General features: G+C 41.4%; 1 protein-coding gene across 1 annotated transcript; it reads left to right on the top strand.

Annotated features, from left to right (window-relative positions):
- The first annotated feature begins 3,616 nt into the window (after nt 1-3,616).
- Nucleotides 3,617-23,955, top strand: LOC135534400 (extracellular serine/threonine protein kinase FAM20C-like). Its single transcript, XM_064961412.1, has 10 exons — nt 3,617-4,167; nt 4,454-4,629; nt 5,741-5,819; nt 8,605-8,697; nt 8,938-9,053; nt 9,399-9,579; nt 10,258-10,367; nt 10,899-10,980; nt 11,796-11,855; nt 22,794-23,955. The coding sequence occupies exons 1-10, from the start codon at nt 3,617-3,619 to the stop codon at nt 23,080-23,082; spliced, it is 1,737 nt and encodes a 578-aa protein (XP_064817484.1). The 3' UTR covers nt 23,083-23,955.
- The last annotated feature ends 3,615 nt before the right edge of the window (nt 23,956-27,570 follow it).

A 27,570-nucleotide genomic window follows, 5' to 3' on the forward strand; every position in this document is an offset into this window, starting at 1 on the left:
AAACAGACAGACAGACAGACAGACAGACAGACAGACAGAAAGATAGAGAGAAAGAGGGATGATAAACAGACAGGTAAGACATACATTGGCACACCTCCCTGCCTATGCCAGGGGACAAACAAACAGACAGACAGACAGACAGACATATAGACAGAGAGACAGACAGACACAGAAACAAGACAGACAAGCATACACACAGACAAGCAGACAAAGACAAACAGAAGGACAGACATGTACAGGGAAAGATAGAGAGAAAGAGGGATGAGTAAACAACTTTATTGCTCTAACAGCATGCCATTCGGGTCTAGGTACTCTAACCTGGCACACCTCCCTGCCTATGTTGTATTGGGGGATCAGAGAGATAGGGGGTATCTGGAAGGGATAGAGATCTAGGAGAAAGAAAACAGATTGATATAGTATTTGAATTGACAAGATATCAGTTGAGCTCTGTCTCATTCCGGATAGTGAGGAAACAAGTATCTAAAAACAAGAAAGGAGTTGTATTGGGGGGAGGTAGAACATAAGGGGGAGGTATCTAGGTAGTTGTTTGGGGGTATTAAAGAAAGGTAAAGTTGTGGGAGGAAATTGGGGGGAAGGTAGTTGTAAAAGGATTGGGGGGAGGAGAAAGGTAGTTGTATTGGGAGGTATCTAGGTGTAGTTGTAAGGGTATCTAGGTAGTTGTATTTATCTCAGTTGTATTGGGGGTATCTAGGTATTTGTATTGGGGGTATCTAGGTAGTTGACCCTCAGTAAATTGGGGGAGTTGTGGTGGTAGTTGGGTATCTGGTGGGGGGAGTCTGTGCTTTGTGTATTAGGAGTTGTATTGGGGGTATGTAGGTATTACTTTGGGGGTAAATCTAAATTGTATCTAGGTAGTTGTATTCCCTCAGTAGTTGTATTGGGGGTATCTAGGTAGTTGTATTTGTATCTAGGTAGTTGTATTGTATCTAGGTAGTTGTATTGGGGGTATCTAGGCAGTTGTATTGGGGGGTATCTAGGTAGTTGTATTGGGGGGTATCTAGATAGTTGTATTGGGGGTATCTAGGTAGGATTGGGGGGATCTAGGTATTTGTATTAAAGTAATCTAGGTAGTTGTATTGGGGGGTATCTAGGTAGTTGTATTGGGGGTATCTAGGGGTATTGGGGGGTATCTAGGTAGTTGTATTGGGGGTATCTAGGTAGTTGTTGTTTAGGTAGTTGATTGGGGGGTATCTAGGTAGTTGTATTGGGGGGAAGGTAGTTGTATTGGGGGTATCTAGGTATTTGAATTGGGAGGTATCTAGGTAGTTGTTGTATTAGTTGATTGGGGGTATCTAGGTAGTTGTATTGGGGGTATCTAGGTAGTTGTATTGGGAGGTATCTAGGTAGTTGTTTGGGGGGGGGTATCTAGGTAGTTGTATTGGGGGTATCTAGGTAGTTGTATTGGGGGAATCTAGGTAGTTGTATTGGGGGATCTAGGTAGTTGTATTGGGGGTATCTAGGTAGTTGTATTGGGGGTATCTAGGTAGTTGGGTATTGGGAGGTATCTAGGTAGTTGTATTGGGGGTATCTAGGTAGTTGTATTGGGGGTATCTAGGTAGTTGTATTGGGGGGTATCTAGGTAGTTGTTTTGGGGGGTATCTAGGTAGTTGTATTAGTTGGGGGTATCTAGGTAGTTGTATTGGAGGGTATCTAGGTAGTTGTATTGGGGGGTATCTAGGTAGTTGTATTGGGGGTATCTAGGTAGTTGTATTGGGGGGTATCTAGGTAGTTGTATTGGGGGTATCTAGGTAGTTGTATTGGGGTTTTGGGGTATCTAGGTAGTTGTTTTGGATTGGGGGTATCTAGGTAGTTGTTTTGGAGGGTATCTAGTTGGTAGTATTGTTTTGTATTGGGGGTATCTAGGTAGTTGTATTGGAGGGTATCTAGGTAGTTGTATTGGGGGGTATCTAGGTAGTTGTATTTTGGAGGGTATCTAGGTAGTTGTATTGGGGGTATCTAGGTAGTTGTATTGGGGGTATCTAGTTGTAGTTGTTTTGGAGGTATCTAGGTAGTTGTATTGGAGGGTATCTAGGTAGTTGTATTGGAGGGTATCTAGGTAGTTGTATTGGGGGTATCTAGGTAGTTGGGTATCTAGGTAGTTGTATTGGGTAGGTATCTAGGTAGTTGTATTGGGGGTATCTAGGTAGTTGTATTGGAGGGTATCTAGGTAGTTGTATTGGGGGGTATCTAGGTAGTTGTAGTTTTTGGAGGTATCTAGGTAGTTGTATTGGGGGTATCTAGGTAGTTGTATTGGAGGGTATCTAGGTAGTTGTTTTGGAGGGTATCTAGGTAGTTGTATTGGGGGTATCTAGGTAGTTGTTTTGGAGGGTATCTAGGTAGTTGTAGTTGGGGGTATCTAGGTAGTTGTATTGGGGGTATCTAGGTAGTTGTATTGGGGGTATCTAGGTAGTTGTTTTGGGGGTATCTAGGTAGTTGTATTGGAGGGTATCTAGGTAGTTGTATTGGGGGTATCTAGGTAGTTGTATTGGAGGGTATCTAGGTAGTTGTATTGGGGGTATCTAGGTAGTTGTATTGGAGGGTATCTAGGTAGTTGTATTGGGGGTATCTAGGTAGTTGTATTGGGGGTATCTAGGTAGTTGTATTAGGGGGTATTAGGTAGTTGTATTGGGGGGTATCTAGGGTATAGGTAGTTGTATTGGGGGTATCTAGGTAGTTGTATCTAGGTAGTTGTATTGGGGGTATCTAGTTGTAGTTGTATTGGGGGTATCTAGGTAGTTGTATTGGAGGGTATCTAGGTAGTTGTATTGGGGGTATCTAGGTAGTTGTATTGGAGGGTATCTAGGTAGTTGTATTGGGGGGTATCTAGGTAGTTGTATTGGAGGGTATCTAGGTAGTTGTTTTGGGGGTATCTAGGTAGTTGTTTTGGAGGGTATCTAGGTAGTTGTTTTGGAGGGTATCTAGGTAGTTGTATTGGGGGGTATCTAGGTAGTTGTATTGGGGGGTATCTAGGTAGTTGTATTGGGGGGTATCTAGGTAGTTGTATTGGAGGGTATCTAGGTAGTTGTTTTGGAGGTATCTAGGTAGTTGTATTGGAGGGTATCTAGGTAGTTGTATTGGAGGGTATCTAGGTAGTTGTATTGGGGGTATCTAGGTAGTTGTATTGGGGGTATCTAGGTAGTTGTTTTGGAGGGTATCTAGGTAGTTGTATTGGGGGTATCTAGGTAGTTGTATTGGGGGGTATCTAGGTAGTTGTATTGGAGGGTATCTAGGTAGTTGTTTTGGAGGATATCTAGGTAGTTGTTTTGGAGGTATCTATACCAGAATAGAGGGCTGCTCTGACTTTCGAAAGGTCCAGTCTCTATGGGCTTCTTTCTATCTCTTTCTCTATGCTGTTTCTGAGACTCTTTCCTTCCCTTGTTCCTCTAACTTTCTCTCTCATTCTCCCACATTCACCCCCTCAACCTCTCCTACTCATCCTCCTCCTCTTCTTTCTCTCTCTCCAATCCTCCCTCGTCCTTTCACCTATATTTATCCAGTTTCTCTCCTCTTCCACCAACTCTCTCTCTTCCTTTTTTCTCCTCCTTTACATATTTTTACCTCAGTTTTTCTCCAACTCTTTCTCTCCCTCAGAACGATGAGGTGGTATACGCGCCGTCGCTCTCGGACTGTCTGTCTATCGCTGGTCGTTGCCTCCCTCTCTCTCCATCTCCTCCTCGCCGTACTATCTCGCTCCGTCTACCAGAACCACTGTGATGCCCCCTCCCCTCGTCAGACACACCTCCACACCCTCCGAGCCCAGGTGGATACCAACTCCACCTCCAGGATGTCGGACAACCACGCCAGCTATGCCAAGACACCCCCGGACACCAGAAAAGTGAACTCTTCCCATATGGACAGCAATGGCCCTCAAAAAATGGCTGAAAAGGACGCTGTCACAATCAAAATGGCCGTCAATGTAGGTCATGGACATAAGGAGGAAGGGCCTATAGACTCACTCACCATGACGGAAAGGGTAGGAAAGTTTGGCTCGATGGGGATTAAGCCTATGGGACCTGGGATGTCGAAATTAGAGGCTCTTTTTAGCCACCCGCTCTACAACATGCCAACCCCGCCCATCCATGAAGATGATTGGCTGCTGAAGGTGAAGCCCAAAGGGAAGGCGCGCGAGACGAGCACACAGATGTGGTGAGTTTAGTGAAGTGTCCTCTCCTCCTCTGAACTACTTCTCTCTTGTCCTCTCCTCTTGTGTCTCCTCCTCTGAACTACTTCTCTCTTGTCCTCTCCTCTTGTGTCTCCTCCTCTGAACTACTTCTCTCTTGTCCTCTCCTCTTGTGTCTCCTCCTCTGAACTACTTCTCTCTTGTCCTCTCCTCCTGTCGTCTCCTCCTCTGAACTACTTCTCTCTTGTCCTCTCCTCTTGTGTCTCCAACCCTCTTCTCCTCTCCCTCTCTTTCCCCCTCCACCCTCCCCAGGGTGAGTGACAGTGACATTGGCGATGACTCAGCCCATTGGAACAGGAGCAGTGAGAGCCACCCCCCCTGGCTGAGGTTCCATCTTGGTATCTCCCGTTGGCAGCTCTACCCCCACCTGGACCCCAACATGGCACCTCTTGTTCAGCAGCTCAGCACACACCGTATCGTCAGCGCAGGTGTGCGCGTGGTGTGTGGTGACATTGGCGATGACTCAGCCCATTGAGAGCCACCCCCCTGGCTGAGGTTCCATCTTGGTATCTCCCGTTGGCAGCTCTACCCCCACCTGGACCCCAACATGGCACCTCTTGTTCAGCAGCTCAGCACACACCGTATCGTCAGCGCAGGTGTGCACGTGGTGTGTGTGTGTGTGTGGCGGAATAGGGGGAAGTTCCCCCTCGACACTGATCTTGGATCAGTATAGCAATTTCCCCACTAAGGGGGTTAAGGTTAGAATTGGGGGAGGGGGAGCTGATCCTAGATGTCTGTCAAAGGGAAACTTCACCCTGGAGTGTGTGGGTGGTGTGTGTGTTTGGGTGGTGTGTTTAGGTGGTGTGTGTGTTGGGGAGAGGTCTTGGGAGCCTGATTGTTTGGGGTGGGAGATATGGCGGCATTATGTCCTGTACACACAGAGAATGAAGTAGCACCCTAGAACACTATGTAGTTTACTATACCAGTGCTCTACTGTTAAAATCGCTGGGTGAGTTCCAATAATATCTCCTGTAGTGTACACTCGTATACTATTACACCAAAAGCATTGGATTGGTGGAGGCATGGGCTCGTGGGAGTTTCCAACATGTTTCTTATACCAGTCATGTCCTTTCAAATTAGTGAAGAGAAGTGAACAGGTGCACACTTTGGGAGGAAGGACAGATTGGGAGAATTGCAATTACATTTCCTTAATGAAGAGAGAGGACGTGAGGAATCAAGGCAATGCAGTTGAGATTCTCCCATAGCTGGGAGGTAGTCTCTGTTGTGATGTTTAGAGTCAGGTATGAGGAGACCACTAGTGGATTAATGTAGAACTGCAGGATGAAAACACAAACTGGATGACCTTATTTAGTTTCAAACAGGGGAACCCTGTGTGTGTGTGTGTGTGTCTGTGTCTGTGTCTGTGTGTGTGTGTGTGTGTGTGTGTGTGTGTGTGTGTGTGTGTGTGTGTGTGTGTGTGTGTGTGTGTGTGTGTGTGTGTGTGTGTGTGTGTGTGTGTGATAGAGAGAGCTCAGTGTGTACTCAGTATGTGAAGTTCAAGTGTTGCTGTGGTAACCCGTCTCCCTCTCTCTCTCTCAGTGCAGAAGTCTGGAGGGACACAGCTCAAGCTGGTGATGTCATTTCCTGACTACGGACAGGCCATCCTCAAACCAATGAAGTGAGAGACTTACACACACACGCACACACGTACACGTACACACGTACAGTACCAACAGTTTGGACCCACCTACTCACTCAAGGGTTTTCACTTAATTTGTACTATTTTCTACATTGTAAAATAATAGTGAAGACATCAAAACTATGAAATAACACAAGTGGAATCATGTAGTAACCAAAAAAGTGTTGAACAAATCAAAATATCTTTTATATTTGAGATTCTTCAAAGTAGCCACTCTTTGACTTGATGACAGCTTTGCACACTCTTGAGTTTCTCTCAACCAGCTTAATGAGGTAGTCACCTGGAATGTATTTCACTTAACAGGTGTGCCTTGTTAATGTTAATTTGTGGAATTTCTTTCCTTCTTAATGCGTTTGAGCCAATCAGTTGTGTTGTGACAAGGTAGGGGTAGTATACAGAAGATAGCCCTATTTGGTAAAATACCAAGTCCATATTATGGCAAGAACAGCTCAAATAAGCAAAGAGAACGACAGTCCATCATTACTTTAAGAAATTAAGGTCAGTCAATCCGTAAATTTCAAGAACTCCGAAAGTTTCTTCAAGTGCAGTCGCAAGAACCATCAAGCACAGAGTTCAAGTAACAGACACATCTCAACATCAACTGTTCAGAGGAGACTGTGTGAATCAGGCCTTGATGGTCGAATTGCTGCAATGAAACCACTACTAAAGGACACTAATAATAAGAAGTGACTTGCTTGGCCCGAGAATCATGAGCAATGGATATTAGATTGGTGGAAATCTGTCCTTTGGTCTGATGAGTGCAAATTTGAGATTTTTGGTTCCAACCGGCGTGTCTTTGTGAGACGCAGAGTAGATGAACAGATGATCTCTGCGTGTGTGGTTCCCACTGTGAAGCATGGAGGAGGAGGTGTGATGGTGTGGGAGTGCTTTGCTCGTGACACTGTCAGGGATTTATTTAGAATTCAAGGCACACTTAACCAGCATGGCCACCACAGCATTCTGCAGCGATACGCCATCCCATCTGGTTTGTTCTTAGTGGGACTATAATTTGTTTTTCAAAAGGACAATGACCCAAAACACACCTAACCTCTTGAATCTAGGGGGCACTATTTTTATTTTTGGAAAAATAACGTTCCCAAAGTAAACAGCCTATTTCTCAGGACCAGATGCTAGAATATGCATATAATTGACAGCTTAGGATAGAAAACACTCTAAAGTTTCCAAAACTGTAAAAAATAATGTCTGTGAGTATAACAGAACTGATATTGCAGGCGAAAGCCTGAGAATAATCCAATCAGGAAGTGACTCTTATTTTGAAACCATTGCGTTCCTATGGATCCCTATTGACCATTGAAAGGGATATCAACCAGATTCCTTTTTCTATGGCTTCCCTAAGGTGTCTACAGCCTTTAGACGTAGTTTCGGGCCTTTATTTTGAAGAATGAGCGTGAACGACCACATTGCGTAAGTGGATAGGTGGGGGCTCTCAGAGTGATTCTTGCGCAAAAGAGAGAGGCAGCCATTGTTCCTCCCGGTCCTAGTGAAAAGCCAACTGTCCCGGTTGATATATTATCGAATAGATATTTGAAAAACACCTTGAGGATTGATTATAAAAAACGTTTGCCATGTTTCTGTCGACATTATGGATATAATTTTGAATTCTATTTCCGGTGGATTCCTGGGCATAACGCGCCAAACTAACGGAGGTATTTGGATATAAGAAATATGTTTATGGAACAAAATGAACATTTGCTGTCTAACTGGGAGTCTCGTGAGTGAAAACATCCGAAGATCATCAAAGGAGACGGTTAATTTGATTGTTTTTCTGATTTTCGTGACCAAGCTTCCTCATGCTAAGTGTGCATAATGCTATGCTAGGCTATCGATAAACTTACACAAATGCTTGTATTGCTTTCGCTGTAAAGCATAATTTCAAAATCTGAGACGACAGGGTGATTAACAAAAGGCTACGCTGTGTTGCGCTATATTTCACTTGTGATTTCATGAATATTAATATTTTCTTGTTATATTTTTTGACTGTTGCGCTATGCTATTCAACGTTGCTGATGACAAAATATATCAAATCAAATCAAATTTGATATATTTGATTTGATATATTTGTCAAATCAAATCAAATCAAATTTTATTTGTCACATACACATGCAGATGTTAGCAGATGTTAATGCGAGTGTAGCGAAATGCTTGTGCTTCTAGTTCCGACAATGCAGTAATAACCAACAAGTAATCTAACTAACAATTCCTAAACTACTGTCTTATACACAGTGTAGGGGGATAAAGAATATGTCCATAAGGATATATGAATGAGTGATGGTACAGGGCAGCATAGGCAAGATACAGTAGATGGTATCGAGTACAGTATATACATATGAGATGAGTATGTAAACAAAGTGGCATAGTTAAAGTGGCTAGTGATACATGTATTACATAAGGATGCAGTCGATGATATAGAGTACAGTATATACGTATGCATATGAGATGAATAATGTAGGGTAAGTAACATTATATAAGGTAGCATTGTTTAAAGTGGCTTTTGATATATTTACATCATTTCCCATCAATATACCGGATCCGGGATGGGTAGTTCTAAGATTAAGATGTGTAAGGGCTATTTGACCAAGAAGGAGAGTGATGGAGTGCTGCATCAGATGACCTGGCCTCCATAATCACCTGACCTCAACCCAATTGTGATGGCTAGGGGTGTATAGTCTGAATATCTGTGTTCCTGTGTTGACTGTGTATAGTCTGTATGGTTGTGTTCCTGTGTTGACTGTATCTCTGTCAGACAAGAGCGTGATGAGGAGACCAACTTCAACCTCTACTACTTCTCTGACTTTGAGAGACACAACGCAGAGATTGCTGCCTTTCACCTGGACAGGTAAACAATGAGTCTGTATCTCACCTTGATAGCAACAGTCAGGGAGTATATAGCATACCACACCACTGACTGAAATGGTGGAGAATAGAGCAGACATTGAGAAGCATTAAATATGGACTCCTCTCTCTCTCCCATCTTTTTCTGCCTCTCTCTCCTCTCCCTCTCTCTACACCCCCCACCTCTCCCTCTCCCATCTCTCTCCCCTGTCCCTCCTCTCCTCTCCACTCCCCTCTCTCTCAGGGTGTTGGGTTACAGGCGGATCCCCCCAGCCGTTGGGAGGCTGGTTGACGTGGTAACAGAGATCAAAGACATCACCACTGACCACAAACTGGCCCGGACCTTCTTCACCTCTCCTGGTCTGTTTATCATTATTTCACTCCTTCCTTCCTTCCTTCACTCTATCCCTCTATCACACACACCCCATCTCCCTCTCTCTCACTCCTCTTTCTTTACCAACTATCTCCTTATATTACATGTTTCACATCTCTGTTTTCTCTAGTGGGGAATATGAAAATAGATGCTGCATATTATTCAGCGGAAAGGCAATTTTTGCTGAATTAATTTCTTTCATTTTCAATCTTTCTCTGTCAGCTCTTGAATTGCTGCCTCTCCTGTCATCTACACTGATGATGATGAGAAGAGTGCACTCAAACTCTCCTCTCCTCTCCTCTCCCCCCTCCATCCCCCTCTATCTCCACTAGTGAATAATGTGTGTTTCTATGGCCAGTGTTCCTACTACTGCAGTACGGAGCACGCTGTGTGTGGTCGACCCCAGAACCTTGAGGCCTCCCTGGCCATGATGCTGCCGGACCCCTCCTTGGCCACCAGACGTAGCTGGAGGTCTCCCTGGAAACGCTCCTACAGCCGCAGCAAACTGGCAGTGTGGGTATAGAGTCTATAGCTATATCTATAGATAGATAATAACTCTAACCCTAGCCTCTACTCCAACTCCAACCCTAGTCTCAACTCTAACCCTAGCCTCAACACTAACCCTAGCCTCAACTCCAACTCCAACCCTAGCCTCAACTCTAACCCTAGCCTCAACTCTAAACCTAGCCTCAACTCTAAACCTAGCCTCAACTCCAACTCCAACCCTAGCCTCAACTCTAACCCTAGCCTCAACTCTAACCCTAGCCTCAACTCCAACTCCAACCCTAGCCTCTACTCTAACTCTAACCCTCAACCCTAACTCTAACCCTAACTCTAACCCTAACCTCAACCCTAACTCTAACCCTCAACCCTAACTCTAACCCTAACTCTGACTCTAAGCCTCAACCTAATTCTAACCCTCAACCCTAACTCTAACCCTCAACCCTACTTCTAACCCTCAACCCTAACTCTAACCCTCAAAACTAATTCTAACCATCAACCCTAACTCTAACCCTATCCTCAACCCTAATTCTAACCCTATCCTCAACCCTAATTCTAACCCTCAACCCTAACTCTAACCCTCAACCCTAATTCTAACCCTCAACCCTAACTCTAACCCTCAACCCGAATTCTAACCCTTATTCCTAACTCTAACACTAGTCTCAACTCAACCCTGTTGTCATGTTGCAGGTGGGAGAAAGACCCAGACTACTGTGACACAGTGAAGAAGACCCCACCATACAACAAGGGAACCAGACTGGTGGACCTGATAGACATGACAATACTAGACTTCCTCATGGGTAGGTCTGGGCTGGGGAGGGAAGGAGACTGGTGGACCTGATAAACATGACTATACTAGACTTCCTCATGGGTAGCTCTGGGCTGGGGAGGGAAGGAGACTGGTGGACCTGATAGACATGACTATACTAGACTTCCTCATGGGTAGGTCTGGGCTGGGGAGGGAGACTGGTGGACCTGATAGACATGACTATACTAGACTTCCTCTTGGGTCGGTCTGGGCTGGGGAGGGAAGGAGACTGGTGGACCTGATAGACATGACTATACTAGACTTCCTCTTGGGTAGGTCTGGGCTGGGGAGGGAAGGAGACTGGTGGACCTGATAGACATGACTATACTAGACTTCCTCATGGGTCGGTCTGAGTCAGGACATAATAATATATTAGAACTATAATAGTAATGATACTGTAATAGTAATACCTTTCTATTGTGCTGTTCATGGAGACCAAAGTCTTTTCAATTAGCAGAAAGAGGAAAAAGCTGAAAAGAAAACACAAACAAACACGCGTTCAATACAAACTATTTTGGTCCAGGTAATATGGACCGACACCACTATGAGACGTTTGAGAAGTTTGGCATCAACACTTTCCTTCTGCACTTAGACAATGGGAGGGCGTGAGTATCCTGACAATGGAATTGATGATCTGTTTTTCTTAATGGTTTGTGCGTGCATGTGTGTGTGTCTGACACTATGTCTGTGTGCTGACTACAGGTTTAACTAACATTAGTTGATTGTAACATTGACACTGTGTGTTGACTACAGGTTTAACTAACATTAGTTGATTGTAACATTGACACTGTGTGTTGACTACAGGTTTAACTAACATTAGTTGATTGTAACATTGACACTGTGTGTTGACTACAGGTTTAACTAACATTAGTTGATTGTAACATTGACACTGTGTGTTGACTACAGGTTTAACTAACATTAGTTGATTGTAACATTGACACTGTGTGTTGACTACAGGTTTAACTAACATTAGTTGATTGTAAAATTGACACTGTGTGTTGACTACAGGTTTAACTAACATTAGTTGATTGTAACATTGACACTGTGTGTTGACTACAGGTTTAACTAACATTAGTTGATTGTAACATTGACACTGTGTGTTGACTACAGGTTTAACTAACATTAGTTGATTGTAACATTGACACTGTGTGTTGACTACAGGTTTAACTAACATTAGTTGATTGTAACATTGACATTGTGTGTTGACTACAGGTTTAACTAACATTAGTTGATTGTAACATTGACATTGTGTGTGCTGACTACAGGTTTAACTAACATTAGTTGATTGTAACATTGACACTGTGTGCTGACTACAGGTTTAACTAACATTAGTTGATTGTAACATTGACACTGTGTGTTGACTACAGGTTTAACTAACATTAGTTGATTGTAACATTGACACTGTGTGTGCTGACTACAGGTTTGGACGTCACTCTACAGATGAACCCTCTATCCTGACACCTCTGGAGCAGTGCTGCAGGTATAACATGAGGTGCATAATTAAGCACCAAGACTCGATGTCCGCACCCCCGCAGGAATCTAAGTAGCATAATAAAAACATCTCCATAAAAATACATCTGTTTCTGATAGATATCTGTTTCTGATAGAGATATCTGTTTCTGATAGATATCTGTTTCTCATGGGATAGATATCTGTTTCTGATAGAGATATCTGTTTCTGATAGAGATATCTGTTTCTGATAGACATAGAGATATCTGTTTCTGATAGAGATATCTGTTTCTGATAGAATATCTGTTTCTGATAGATATATCTGTTTCTGATAGAGATATCTAGACTTTTCATGATAGAGATATCTGTTTCTGATAGGATATCTGTTTCTGATAGAGATATCTGTTTCTGATAGAGATATCTGTTTCTGATAGATATCTGTTTCTGATAGAGATATCTGTTTCTGATAGAGATATCTGTTTCTGATAGAGATATCTGTTTCTGATAGATATCTGTTTCTGATAGAGATATCTGTTTCTGATCTGTTTCTAGAGATATCTGTTTCTGATAGAGATATCTGTTTCTGATAGATATGTTTCTGATGATAGATATCTGTTTCTGATAGAGATATCTGTTTCTGGAGATATCTGTTTCTGATAGAGATATCTGTTTCTGATAGAGATATCTGTTTCTGATAGAGATATCTGTTTCTGATAGAGATATCTGTTTCTGATAGATATCTGTTTCTGATAGAGATATCTGTTTCTGATAGAGATATCTGTTTCTGATAGAGATATCGGTTTCTGATAGATATCTGTTTCTGATAGAGATATCTGTTTCTGATAGAGATATCTGTTTCTGATAGAGATATCTGTTTCTGATAGAGATATCTGTTTCTGATAGAGATATCTGTTTCTGATAGATATCTGTTTCTGATAGAGATATCTGTTTCTGATAGAGATATCTGTTTCTGATAGATATCTGTTTCTGATAGAGATATCTGTTTCTGATAGAGATATCTGTTTCTGATAGACATATCTGTTTCTGATAGAGATATCTGTTTCTGATAGAGATATCTGTTTCTGATAGAGATATCTATCGTTTCTGATAGAGATATCTGTTTCTGATAGAGATATCTGTTTCTGATAGATATCTGTTTCTGATAGATATCTGTTTCTGATAGAGATATCTGTTTCTGATAGAGATATCTGTTTCTGATAGAGATATCTGTTTCTGATAGAGATATCTGTTTCTGATAGAGATATCTGTTTCTGATAGAGATATCTGTTTCTGATAGATATCTGTTTCTGATAGAGATATCTGTTTCTGATAGATATCTGTTTCTGATAGGATATCTGTTTCTAGAGATATCTGTTTCTGATAGATATCTGTTTCTGATAGAGATATCTGTTTCTGATAGAGATATCTGTTTCTGATAGATATCTGTTTCTGATAGAGATATCTGTTTCTGATAGAGATATCTGTTTCTGATAGAGACATATCTGTTTCTGATAGAGATATCTGTTTCTGATAGAGATATCTGTTTCTGATAGAGATATCTGTTTCTGATAGAGATATCTGTTTCTGATAGAGATATCTGTTTCTGATAGATATCTGTTTCTGATAGAGATATCTGTTTCTGATAGAGATATCTGTTTCTGATATATCTGTTTCTGAGATATCTGTTTCTGATAGAGATATCTGTTTCTGATAGAGATATCTGTTTCTGATAGAGATATCTGTTTCTGATGAGATATCTGTTTCTGATAGATCTGTTTCTGATATCTGTTTCTGATAGAGATATCTGTTTCTGATGATAGAGATATCTGTTTCTGATAGAGATATCTGTTTCTGATAGAGATATCTGTTTCTGATGAGATATCTGTTTCTGATAGAGATATCTGTTTCTGATAGAGATATCTGTTTCTGATAGAGATATCTGTTTCTGGATAGATATCTGTTTCTGATAGAGATATCTGTTTCTGATAGAGATATCTGTTTCTGATAGAGATATCTGTTTCTGATAGAGATATCTGTTTCTGATGAGATATCTGGGGATAGAGATATCTGTTTCTGATAGATATCTGTTTCTGATAGAGATATCTGTTTCTGATAGAGATATCTGTTTCTGATAGAGATATCTGTTTCTGATAGAGATATCTGTTTCTGATAGAGATATCTGTTTCTGATAGAGATATCTGTTTCTGATAGAGATATCTGTTTCTGATAGATATCTGTTTCTGATAGAGATATCTGTTTCTGATAGATATCTGTTTCTGATAGAGATATCTGTTTCTAGAGATATCTGTTTCTGATAGAGATATCTGTTTCTGAGATATCTGTTTCTGGGAGGATATCTGTTTCTGTGTTTCTGATAGAGATATCTGTTTCTGATAGAGATATCTGTTTCTGATAGAGATATCTGTTTCTGGGATATCTGTTTCTGATAGAGATATCTGTTTCTGATAGAGATATCTGTTTCTGATAGATATCTGTTTCTGATAGAGATATCTGTTTCTGATAGAGATATCTGTTTCTGATAGAGATATCTGTTTCTGATAGAGATATCTGTTTCTGATAGATATCTGTTTCTGATAGAGATATCTGTTTCTGATAGAGATATCTGTTTCTGATAGAGATATCTGTTTCTGATAGATATCTGTTTCTGATAGATAGAGATCTGTTTCTGATAGAGATATCTGTTTCTGATAGAGATATCTGTTTCTGATAGAGATATCTGTTTCTGATAGATATCTGTTTCTGATAGAGATATCTGTTTCTGATAGAGATATCTGTTTCTGATAGATATCTGTTTCTGATAGAGATATCTGTTTCTGATAGAGATATCTGTTTCTGATAGAGATATCTGTTTCTGATAGAGATATCTGTTTCTGATAGAGATATCGGTTTCTGATAGATATCTGTTTCTGATAGAGATATCTGTTTCTGATAGATATCTGTTTCTGATAGAGATATCTGTTTCTGATAGAGATATCTGTTTCTGATAGAGATATCTGTTTCTGAGATATCTGTTTCTGATAGAGATATCTGTTTCTGAGATATCTGTTTCTGATAGAGATATCTGTTTCTGATAGAGATATCTGTTTCTGATAGATATCTGTTTCTGATAGAGATATCTGTTTCTGATAGAGATATCTGTTTCTGATAGAGATATCTGTTTCTGCATGGGCTGCGTCTCAATCAACCCCATCCACCGGTGTTGGCCTTCCTCATCTACAGTGGGAGGTGGCAGAGCCACAGCGGTGTTGGCCTTCCTCATCCACAGTGGGAGGTGGCAGAGCCACAGCGGTGTTTAACAGACCAGCAGACATCCAGAAATGTGTATTTCTAAAAACATAGATAGCATCTGTCAGGATTTGGCCAGGGTTGTTCCAGTTGTTTGTCAGTAGATGTCCCCATTGTGCTTTTTGTCCCTGTGTTTTTCCCTTGACCCCCATTATTGTTTGCACCTGTGTCTTGTTTCCCCTGAGTGTATTTAAACCCTTTGTTTCCCTCAGTTCTGTGCTCTGTGTTTGTATGTTGGCACCCTGCCCTAGTGTTCTGTGTGCTCTTGTCGATTCCGGGTAACGTTCTTGTGGTATTCTGTTTTTTGTTTTAGTTTAGTTTTGGTGAGTTTCTTTTTAGATCTTTTTGTGTTTTTCCTTCCACCTTTTGGATTTGCCATTTTTATTTTTTTTTTCTTCATTAAATACACCGTCTTAAGTACTGCTGTGTCTGCCTCATCTTCTGGGTTCTGCTGTCTATTCGTGGCTCAGTTGGTTAAGTGACTGTTTCTCACTCCGGAGACCCAGGTTCGAAACCGGGTCCTGACAGAAACACAGAGCCAAAAATGAACCCAGAGGCAGCCAGTTCCCAGGACCTTTTGCCACGCTGTCCCACCACCAGGAGACTGTCCAACGCCTAAGCCGCCCTGGTTCAGCAAGAGGCCTTAATGGCAAGACATTCTCATCTTCTGTCGGAGATGCTGACTTCCATTAAGCAAATGTCTGATCGACTTACCCCGGCAACAGTTCCCGTCCCAGTACCTCAAGTTCACGTACCCATGGCAGTTAACCCCCTGGCTGAACCTCGTCTTCCACCTCCCCAACGGTTCTCAGGTGATCCAAGTGCTTGTAAAGGGTTTCTCACTCAATGTTCTCTCTCCTTTGAGCTGCAACCCTCGTCGTTTCCCACCGACCGGTCTAAGATCGCATATATCATCACCCTGCTGTCGGAAAAAGCCCTGGCCTGGGCTACTGCTGTGTGGGATGCCCATAGTTCCTGCTGTGCCAGCTACTCTGCCTTTGCTGAGGAATTCAAACGAGTGTTTCAAGGCCCAAGCAGTGGTTCTGACTCAGCCAAACAGCTCCTGACTCTCCATCAAGGTTGGCGCAGCGTGACGGACTATGCCATCCAGTTCCGCACGGTAGCAGCAGCGAGTGGCTGGAACAACGAGGCGCTCACGGTGTGCTTTCTGAAAGGCCTTTCCGACACTATCCAAGATGAACTGGCCACTCGGGAACCACCGGACAATCTCGAGTCCCTGATCAAGTTGGCCTCACGCATTGACCAGCGTCTGAGAGAGAGAGAACTCAACCGTAGACCTCTAGCCCCTATCAGTCCCAGCTCCGAGCTCCCACCTTTATCATCACTGGCTCCACCGGAACCCATGCAGATTGGACGCATCTCCCAGGCTGAGAGAGACCGCCGGATGAGGGAGCGACGCTGTCTATATTGCGGCAAACCGGGCCATTTCCGTTCCACGTGTCCCGGGCTCCAGGGAAACGCTCTGTCCCGTACAGACCGGGGGAACTGTAACGGGAAACATAACCTCCTCCCATCCGTCCAACTCCCGTCTGCTCATTCCAGTCACCCTCTCCTGGGACAACCACAAGCTTCACCTTCAAGCCTTGGTAGACTCTGGAGCCGCAGGTAACTTCATGGATGGTGTCTGGGCGAAGGAGAATGGCGTTCCCTCTGAACCTCTAAGTGACCCCATGAGGGTTACTACATTGGATGGAAGCCCTTTGGGATCTGGACTTGTCACTCATGTCACTACCTCCTTGAGACTTTCAGTTTCACAACACCAGGAATTGATGAACTTTCATTTGATCTCCTGTTCCGAGTTCCCTCTCGTCCTTGGATACCCCTGGCTTCACAGCCATAACCCTCACATCGACTGGTCTGTGGGCACTATCAAGCAGTGGGGTCCTACGTGCCAAGCTACTTGTATTTTCCAGAATTCCCGAGTTCTACTCCCGAGTCTTTAGAATCCATCGACCTGACCCGAGTTCCCGAGTGTTACCATGACCTCAAACTGGTGTTTAGCAAACAGAGGGCCACCATGCTACCACCCCATAGATCTTACGATTGCCCCATCGACCTGTTTCCGGGCACTTGCCCCCCAGGGGTCGGATCTTTTCCCTATCTCCACCCGAACGAGCTGCTATGGATACCTACATCAAGGACTCTCTGGAAGCAGGCCTCATGCGTCCATCCACCTCCCCGGCGGGAGCAGGGTTTTTCTTTGTGGCCAAGAAAGACGGTGGGTTACGTCCTTGCATCGACTACCGGGGACTCAATGACATAACCGTCCGTAACCGTTACCCGCTACCCCTTATGGCCACAGCCTTCGAGCTGCTCCAGGAAGCAGTTGTTTTCACTAAGCTTGACCTGCGGAACGCATACCATCTTGTGCGGATCAGACCTGGTGACGAGTGGAAGACCGCTTTCAACACGCCTACTGGTCACTATGAATACTTGGTGATGCCCTTCGGCCTGACCAACGCCCCAGCGGTGTTCCAAGCGCTCATAAACGATGTGCTTAGGGATATGCTTAACATATTTGTGTTCGTTTACTTGGATGACATCCTCATCTTTTCGAGCTCCCTTCAAGAACACACTAAGCATGTCAGACAAGTACTCAAACGCCTCCTGGACAGCCATCTGTACGTTAAGCCGGAAAAATGTGAATTCCATTCATCCCGAGTACAATTCCTGGGATTTGTAGTGGAACCCGGTCGAATCCAAATGGACCCTAGGAAGGTAGGGGCGGTAGCGGATTGGCCCACCCCCAAATCCGTTAAGGATGTTCAGCGTTTCCTGGGCTTCACAAACTTTTACCGCAAGTTCATCAAGAACTTCAGTTTGGTGGCAGCTCCTCTCTCAGCTTTAACCAAAGGTGGCAATGCAAGGTTTTTTTGGGGAAGAGAAGCTGAGACGGCCTTCCAAGGACTCAAGCAGCGCATCCTCTCTGCTCCCATCCTGATACTACCGACTACGGATGAACCATTTGTGGTGGAGGTAGACGCATCAGAGGTTGGTGTCGGAGCTGTCCTGTCTCAGAGGGGTGAAGACAAGAAGCTTCATCCGTGCGCTTTCTTCTCACACCGGCTTACCCCGACTGAGAGGAACTACGATGTGGGGGATCGTGAACTCCTAGCGGTTAAGATAGCATTGAAGGAATGGAGACACTGGCTCGAGGGGGCTTCTCACCCGTTTCAAGTGCTTACGGACCACAAAAATCTGGAGTATATCCAGCAGGCGAGCGATTGAACTCTAGACAAGCTAGATGGTCTCTTTTCTTCAATCGATTCCAGTTTATCCTCACCTATCGGCCCGGGTCGAAGAATCTCAAACCGGATGCCCTGTCCCGAGTCTACGCTCCTGCCATTCGAGATGACACGGACATGCCTGTCCTTCCTGCTGCTAAGATTGTGGCTCCGATCTCGTGGCAAGTTGAGGATACCGTGAGACGTGCTCAAGCTAGCGAACCGGACCCTAAAGGAGGCCCTGCCAATCGGTTGTTTGTCCCCAAGGCAGTGAGGACTCAGGTCCTTCTGTGGGGGCACTCCTCTCGCCTCACCTGTCATCCGGGCGTAGGTCGCACCTTGGAGTTCATCCAGCGTAAGTTCTGGTGGCCTACCATAAGAGAAGACGTTGCCACTTTCGTCAATGCCTGCCCCGTGTGCTGCCAGGGCAAATCTTCTCACCTCCGTCCTCAAGGACTCCTTCACCCTTTACCTGTTCCCCACAGACCCTGGTCCCATATCTCATTGGACTTTATTACTGGACTTCCTCCATCCCATGGCAATACTACTATCCTAGTCATAATCGACAGGTTTTCAAAGGCGGCCAGGTTCGTCCCTCTGACTAAGTTACCTTCTGCCAAGGAAACGGCTGAGTTGGTAATTAATCATGTGTTCCGAGTCTTCGGCATTCCTCAAGATGTGGTTTCTGACAGAGGTCCCCAGTTCGCCTCAAGGTTTTGGAAGGCCTTCTGCCAACTCATGGGGGCTTCTGCCAGTCTATCTTCAGGGTACCATCCGGAGTCCAACGGCCAAACAGAGAGGATGAATCAAGAGCTGGAAACCACCCTCCGATGTATGACTCGTGACAACCCGTCCACATGGTCATCCTTTATTGTTTGGGCCGAATACGCGCACAACACCTTGCGCTCCTCCTCCACTGGTATGTCCCGCACGAGTGTCAGTTTGGCTATGCTCCTCCATTGTTCCCGGACCAGGAGGCAGAAGTCAGTGTGCCTTCAGCCTTGAGATTCGTCAGACGCTGTCGGCTTATGTGGAGGAAGACCCGTCTTAATCTGATGCGTTCCTCACAGAGGTATCAACAACAAGCCAACAGACGTCGCCGTCCCGGGCCTACCCTGCGCCCCGGCCAGAGAGTCTGGCTCTCCACAAGAGACTTACCTCTACGGGTGGAGTCTCGCAAGCTGTCCCAAAAATACATCGGTCCCTTCAAGGTTGCCAGGAGAGTTAACCCAGTTTCTTATCGCCTACACTTACCCAGATCCCTTAAGATTAATCCCACATTTCATGTGTCTTTGTTAAAACCTGTTGTGTTTTCTCCCCTTGTCCCGGCAGACAGACCTCCCCCTCCGCCTCGTGTCATTGGAGGCCAGCCGGCTTATACCGTCCACCGGATACTGGATTCCCGCCGGGTGCAGCGGTCCTGGCAGTATCTGGTGGACTGGGAAGGCTACGGTCCTGAGGAGCGCTCCTGGGTTCCTGCCAGAGACATCCTGGACCCTGACCTCATTCGTCAGTTCAGGGTCCTCCACCCTGAGAGAGCTGGTAGGAACGTCAGGAGCCGTTCCTAGGGGGGGGATTCTGTCAGGATTTGGCCAGGGTTGTTCCAGTTGTTTGTCAGTAGATGTCCCCATTGTGCTTTTTGTCCCTGTGTTTTTCCCTTGACCCCCATTATTGTTTGCACCTGTGTCTTGTTTCCCCTGAGTGTATTTAAACCCTTTGTTTCCCTCAGTTCTGTGCTCTGTGTTTGTATGTTGGCACCCTGCCCTAGTGTTCTGTGTGCTCTTGTCGATTCCGGGTAACGTTCTTGTGGTATTCTGTTTTTTGTTTTAGTTTAGTTTTGGTGAGTTTCTTTTTAGATCTTTTTGTGTTTTTCCTTCCACCTTTTGGATTTGCCATTTTTTTATTTTTAGGATTTTTTCTTCATTAAATACACCGTCTTAAGTACTGCTGTGTCTGCCTCATCTTCTGGGTTCTGCTGTCTATTCGTGGCTCAGTTGGTTAAGTGACTGTTTCTCACTCCGGAGACCCAGGTTCGAAACCGGGTCCTGACAGCATCCGAACGGTTTGGTGTACAAAGTAATGTGACCACTCTATGGAAAGATAAGACTCAGGAACACGATGGTGTTCTAACAGAGTAATGTGACCACTCTATGGAAAGATAAGACTCAGGAACACGATGGTGTTCTAACAGAGTATTGTGACCACTCTATGGAAAGATAAGACTCAGGAACACGATGGTGTTCTAACAGAGTAATGTGACCATTCTATGGAAAGATAAGACTCAGGAACACAATGGTGTTCTAACAAAGTAATGTGACCACTCTATGGAAAGATAAGACTCAGGAACACGATGGTGTTCTAACAAAGTAATGTGACCACTCTATGGAAAGATAAGACTCAGGAACACGATGGTGTTCTAACAAAGTAATGTGACCACTCTATGGAAAGATAAGACTCAGGAACACGATGGTGTTCTAACAGAGTATTGTGACCACTCTATGGAAAGATAAGACTCAGGAACACGATGGTGTTCTAACAAAGTAATGTGACCACTCTATGGAAAGATAAGACTCAGGAACACGATGGTGTTCTAACAGAGTATTGTGACCACTCTATGGAAAGATAAGACTCAGGAACACGATGGTGTTCTAACAGAGTATTGTGACCACTCTATGGAAAGATAAGACTCAGGAACACGATGGTGTTCTAACAAAGTAATGTGACCACTCTATGGAAAGATAAGACTCAGGAACACGATGGTGTTCTAACAGAGTATTGTGACCACTCTATGGAAAGATAAGACTCAGGAACACGATGGTGTTCTAACAGAGTATTGTGACCACTCTATGGAAAGATAAGACTCAGGAACACGATGGTGTTCTAACAGAGTATTGTGACCACTCTATGGAAAGATAAGACTCAGGAACACAATGGTGTTCTAACAAAGTAATGTGACCACTCTATGGAAAGATAAGACTCAGGAACACGATGGTGTTCTAACAGAGTATTGTGACCACTCTATGGAAAGATAAGACTCAGGAACACGATGGTGTTCTAACAGAGTAATGTGACCACTATATGGAAAGATAAGACTCAGGAACACGATGGTGTTCTAACAGAGTAATGTACCACTCTATGGAAAGATAAGACTCAGGAACACGATGGTGTTCTAACAGAGTAATGTGACCACTCTATGGAAAGATAAGACTCAGGAACACGATGGTGTTCTAACAGAGTAATGTGACCACTCTATGGAAAGATAAGACTCAGGAACACGATGGTGTTCTAACAGAGTAATGTGACCACTCTATGGAAAGATAAGACTCAGGAACACGATGGTGTTCTAACAGAGTAATGTGACCACTCTATGGAAAGATAAGACTCAGGAACACGATGGTGTTCTAACAGAGTATTGTGACCACTCTATGGAAAGATAAGACTCAGGAACACGATGGTGTTCTAACAGAGTAATGTGACCACTCTATGGAAAGATAAGACTCAGGAACACGATGGTGTTCTAACAGAGTATTGTGACCACTCTATGGAAAGATAAGACTCAGGAACACGATGGTGTTCTAACAGAGTATTGTGACCACTCTATGGAAAGATAAGACTCAGGAACACGATGGTGTTCTAACAGAGTAATGTGACCACTCTATGGAAAGATAAGACTCAGGAACACGATGGTGTTCTAACAGAGTAATGTGACCACTCTATGGAAAGATAAGACTCAGGAACACGATGGTGTTCTAACAGAGTATTGTGACCACTCTATGGAAAGATAAGACTCAGGAACACGATGGTGTTCTAACAGAGTAATGTGACCACTCTATGGAAAGATAAGACTCAGGAACACGATGGTGTTCTAACAGAGTATTGTGACCACTCTATGGAAAGATAAGACTCAGGAACACGATGGTGTTCTAACAGAGTAATGTGACCACTCTATGGAAAGATAAGACTCAGGAACACGATGGTGTTCTAACAGAGTAATGTGACCACTCTATGGAAAGATAAGACTCAGGAACACGATGGTGTTCTAACAGAGTAATGTGACCACTCTATGGAAAGATAAGACTCAGGAACACGATGGTGTTCTAACCAAAGGGGTTAAACGTGTAAAAAACAATAGAATAATTCCGTATCTTTCTCATAACTCTCAGATAAAGGAGACACTTGAAAACAAACTTCCTTCTGCTGCATTGTTTTTCCGTGTATGAATCTGTTATTCAGTGTGTTTCTGTAGGATAGTAACATTTTTTTATATATATATATACCAAGAGGTCCTAATATTCTAAATAACTAAATGACCATCTTAAAACAATTCAGCATGTTATCTATGTAGAACCCCCATCACTACCCCAGCATCATCATCTTCTGTCTCATAGCTCTCACTCCATCACTCTCTCTCTCTCTAGGATCCGTCGTTCCACCCTCCTACATCTGCGTCTCCTCTCCCTGCCCCAGTACCGTCTCAGTGATGTCATGAGGGACTCCCTTTCCCATGATCCTCTATTCTCCGTGGCCCCCCTCCTCTCGGAGCTGCACCTCTCCGCCCTGGACCGTCGCCTAGTGACCGTGCTCCAAACCGTGAGCCGTTGCCAGGAGCGACAACGTAGTCGCCATGGAGAAGGCGATGATGATGTCATCTATGATGATGTCACTGATTATAAGACTTTGGTTAAACACGTGACACCTGCAGGGTAGTGTTGTCACGCCCCCTCGACAACAGCATTTCAACCGTCTGAAGAAATGATGTCATGGCGCATCACCATGGTGATGATGATTTGTGTGTGACATCATTGCATCAGCAAGTCACAAGAGTGACATAATTACATTTAGAGTTCTTGGCATCATTCATTTGGCTCCTAACTGTTAGAGAGGATAGCTGTGTCCGCAGTGTCACAGTAGTTAGGGAATAGGATTTCAGACACAGACTATGTGTATGTTTAGTGTGGTGTATGGATGGGATGTTTAAATCACTGTGTACATGTATTATTAGGCCTCATTAACTGTTGTCTAATTTAATACATGGAGCGTACTTAGTGAAATCAAGCTCAGTTTTAGCATATACTTTTACTTAAGAGGATAGTTCAACCCTAAATCAAAGTCATTCTAATTGAGTAATGATATTGCATTTTACAAAAGTGTTTTACAAAGAAAAAAAAATGATATTAAATAGCAACATGTGATTGAAGGGCCCGATTCAGACTTGAGATCAGTAGACTCAACTTTGTGACTTAAGTCCATGTGAAGTCAAATTATCTCCAGTATGAATAGGGCCTGAAGTGAATAACAGTGTGGTTGTACAGTCTTGTACATTAATTGTTAACAGTAATGAAGCTACAGTAATGATTCCCCAATGTGTTGTGCCGTCACCCACGGCGACCCAAAAGACTACGGGCAACATTTTCCTCTCGCTAAACCTCACGCAAAGAGCTAAAGAAATACTGCTTAATGACAAGTTTGGTATTGTCTTGTTCCCTTTCAGATATACAAAGCAAAGCTCAGTCTCAAGCCATGAGACATGTAGAAATAGGCCAAGATGCTATATTATACTATATTAAACTCTATATTAGACCCTATTATACTATATTAAACCCTATAGTAGACCCTATAGTATACTATATTAAACCCTATATTAAACCCTATATTAAACCCTATAGTATACTATATTAAACTCTATATTAGACCCTATATTATACTATATTAAACCCTATAGTAGACACTATAGTATACGATATTAAACCCTATAGTATACTATATTAAACTCTATATTATACTATATTAAACTCTATATTAGACCCTATATTATACTATATTAAACCTGATAGTAGACACTATAGTATACGATATTAAACCCTATAGTATACTATATTAGACCCTATATTATACTATATTAAACCCTATAGTAGATCCTATATTATACTATATTAAACCCTATAGTATACTATATTAAACCCTATAGTAGACCCTATATTATACTATATTAAACCCTATAGTAGACCCTATAGTATACTATATTAAACCCTATATTATACTATATTAAACCCTATAGTAGACCCTATATTATACTATATTAAACCCTATAGTATACTATATTAAACTCTATATTATACTATATTAAACCCTATAGTAGACCCTATATTATACTATATTAAACCCTATAGTATACTATATTAAACTCTATATTATACTATATTAAACCCTATAGTAGACTCTATAGTATACCCTATAGTATACAATATTAAACCCTATAGTAGACTGTTAGTGTAATTTAATTATGCCAATGTGCTTTCATCAATTGAAAACCCTTAATCTATTTTATGAGAATTTCTAAGATTCTTGTTTGCATAAAATAGACGCAGACCAGTCTTTCAATAATAGGTAACACAATTGATTCTCGGAGCGCGCTCACACTTAATCACGAGCAACAGTTTATATACAGATCATGACGTCATTTCATTGCTTTAACAGAAACCCCTCCTCTTGACCGGGACAAAGTGAGGTGAAAAGTTCATTCTAACTTACTAACACACTCCCAGATAACTTTTGACCCCTCAACATTATCGATCACCACTGAGCTCACAGTTCTAATTAACAGAAAACTTAGGAATGCACTCACTGTCTTATCTAAAAACCCAGAGCTACGTTTCTGTAGGGTCAACCATATGCTAACGACCTTATGTGTTTACACAGTCCCCAACCCATTCGTTTCTTCCTAGTTGGAATGGTGTTCATTAACTTTAATTACTCCTTGTCCGTGTCACACAATCACATCTTATGAACTCATATTGTTAATCAGATATAATAAAACAGAGTATAAGTTTACTTAGTTACAGTTCCATTTAAAATGATTTGTTCAGTCATTTAATCATAATTTTCCCAACATAGACCCTATATTATACGATATTAAACCCTATAGTATGCTATATTAAACCCTATAGTATGCTATATTAAACCCTATATTATACTATATTAAACCCTATATTATACTATATTAAAGCCTATAGTAGACCCTATAGTATACTATATTAAACCCTATAGTAGACCCTATATTATACTATATTAAACACTATATTATACTATATTAAACCCTATAGTAGACCCTATAGTATACTATATTAAACCCTATAGTAGACCCTATATTATACTATATTAAACCCTATATTATACTATATTAAACCCTATAGTATGCTATATTAAACCCTATATTATACTATATTAAACCCTATATTATACTATATTAAAGCCTATAGTAGACCCTATATTATACTATATTAAACCCTATAGTATGCTATATTAAACCCTATATTATACTATATTAAACCCTATATTATACTATATTAAACCCTATATTATACTATATTAAACCCTATAGTAGACCCTATATTATACTATATTAAACCCTATATTATACTATATTAAACCCTATAGTATGCTATATTAAACCCTATATTATACTATATTAAACCCTATATTATACTATATTAAACCCTATATTATACTATATTAAACCCTATAGTAGACCCTATATTATACTATATTAAACACTATATTATACTATATTAAACCCTATAGTAGACCCTATAGTATACTATATTAAACCCTATAGTAGACCCTATATTATACTATATTAAACCATATATTATACTATATTAAACCCTATAGTATGCTATATTAAACCCTATATTATACTATATTAAACCCTATATTATACTATATTAAAGCCTATAGTAGACACAATATTATACTATATTAAACCCTATAGTATGCTATATTAAACCCTATATTATACTATATTAAACCCTATAGTAGACCCTATAGTATACTATATTAAACCCTATAGTAGACCCTATATTATACTATATTAAACACTATATTATACTATATTAAACCCTATAGTAGACCCTATAGTATACTATATTAAACCCTATAGTAGACCCTATATTATACTATATTAAACCCTATATTATACTATATTAAACCCTATAGTATGCTATATTAAACCCTATATTATACTATATTAAACCCTATATTATACTATATTAAAGCCTATAGTAGACCCTATATTATACTATATTAAACCCTATAGTATGCTATATTAAACCCTATATTATACTATATTAAAGCCTATAGTAGACCCTATATTATACTATATTAAACCCTATAGTATGCTATATTAAACCCTATATTATACCATATTAAACCCTATAGTAGACCCTATATTATACTATATTAAACACTATATTATACTATATTAAACCCTATAGTAGACCCTATAGTATACTATATTAAACCCTATAGTAGACCCTATATTATACTATATTAAACCCTATATTATACTATATTGAACCCTATAGTAGACACTATAGTATACTATATTAAACCCTATAGAAGACCCTGTAGTATACTATATTAAACCCTATAGTAGACCCTATAGTAGACCCTATATTATACTATATTAAATCCTATATTATACTATATTAAACCCTATAGTAGACCCTATAGTAATACTATATTAAACCCTATAGTAGACCCTATATTATACTATATTAAACCCTATATTATACTATATTAAACCCTATAGTAGACCCTATAGTATACTATATTAAACCCTATAGTAGACCCTATATTATACTATATTAAACCCTATATAATACTATATTAAACCCTATAGTAGACCCTATATTATAGTATATTAAACCCTATAGTAGACACTATAGTATACGATATTATACCCTATAGTAGACCCTATATTATACTATATTAGACCCTATATTATACTATATTAAACCCTATAGTAGACCCTATAGTATACTATATTAAACCCTATAGTAGACCATATATTATACTATATTAAACCCTATATTATACTATATTAAACCCTATAGTAGACCCTACAGTATACTATATTAAACCCTATATTAGACCCTATAGTATACTATATTAAACCCTATAGTAGACCCTATATTATACCATATTAAACCCTATAGTAGACCCTATAGTATACTATATTAAACCCTATAGTAGACCCTATATTATACTATATTAAACCCTATAGTAGACCCTATATTATACTACATTAAACCCTATAGTAGACCCTATAGTATACTATATTAAACCCTACAGTAGACCCTATATTATACTATATTAAACCCTATAGTAGATCCTATATTATACTATATTAAACCT

The sequence above is a fragment of the Oncorhynchus masou genome, chromosome 5, assembly GCF_036934945.1.
Source record: "Oncorhynchus masou masou isolate Uvic2021 chromosome 5, UVic_Omas_1.1, whole genome shotgun sequence".
NCBI classification, from domain to species: Eukaryota; Metazoa; Chordata; class Actinopteri; order Salmoniformes; family Salmonidae; genus Oncorhynchus; species Oncorhynchus masou.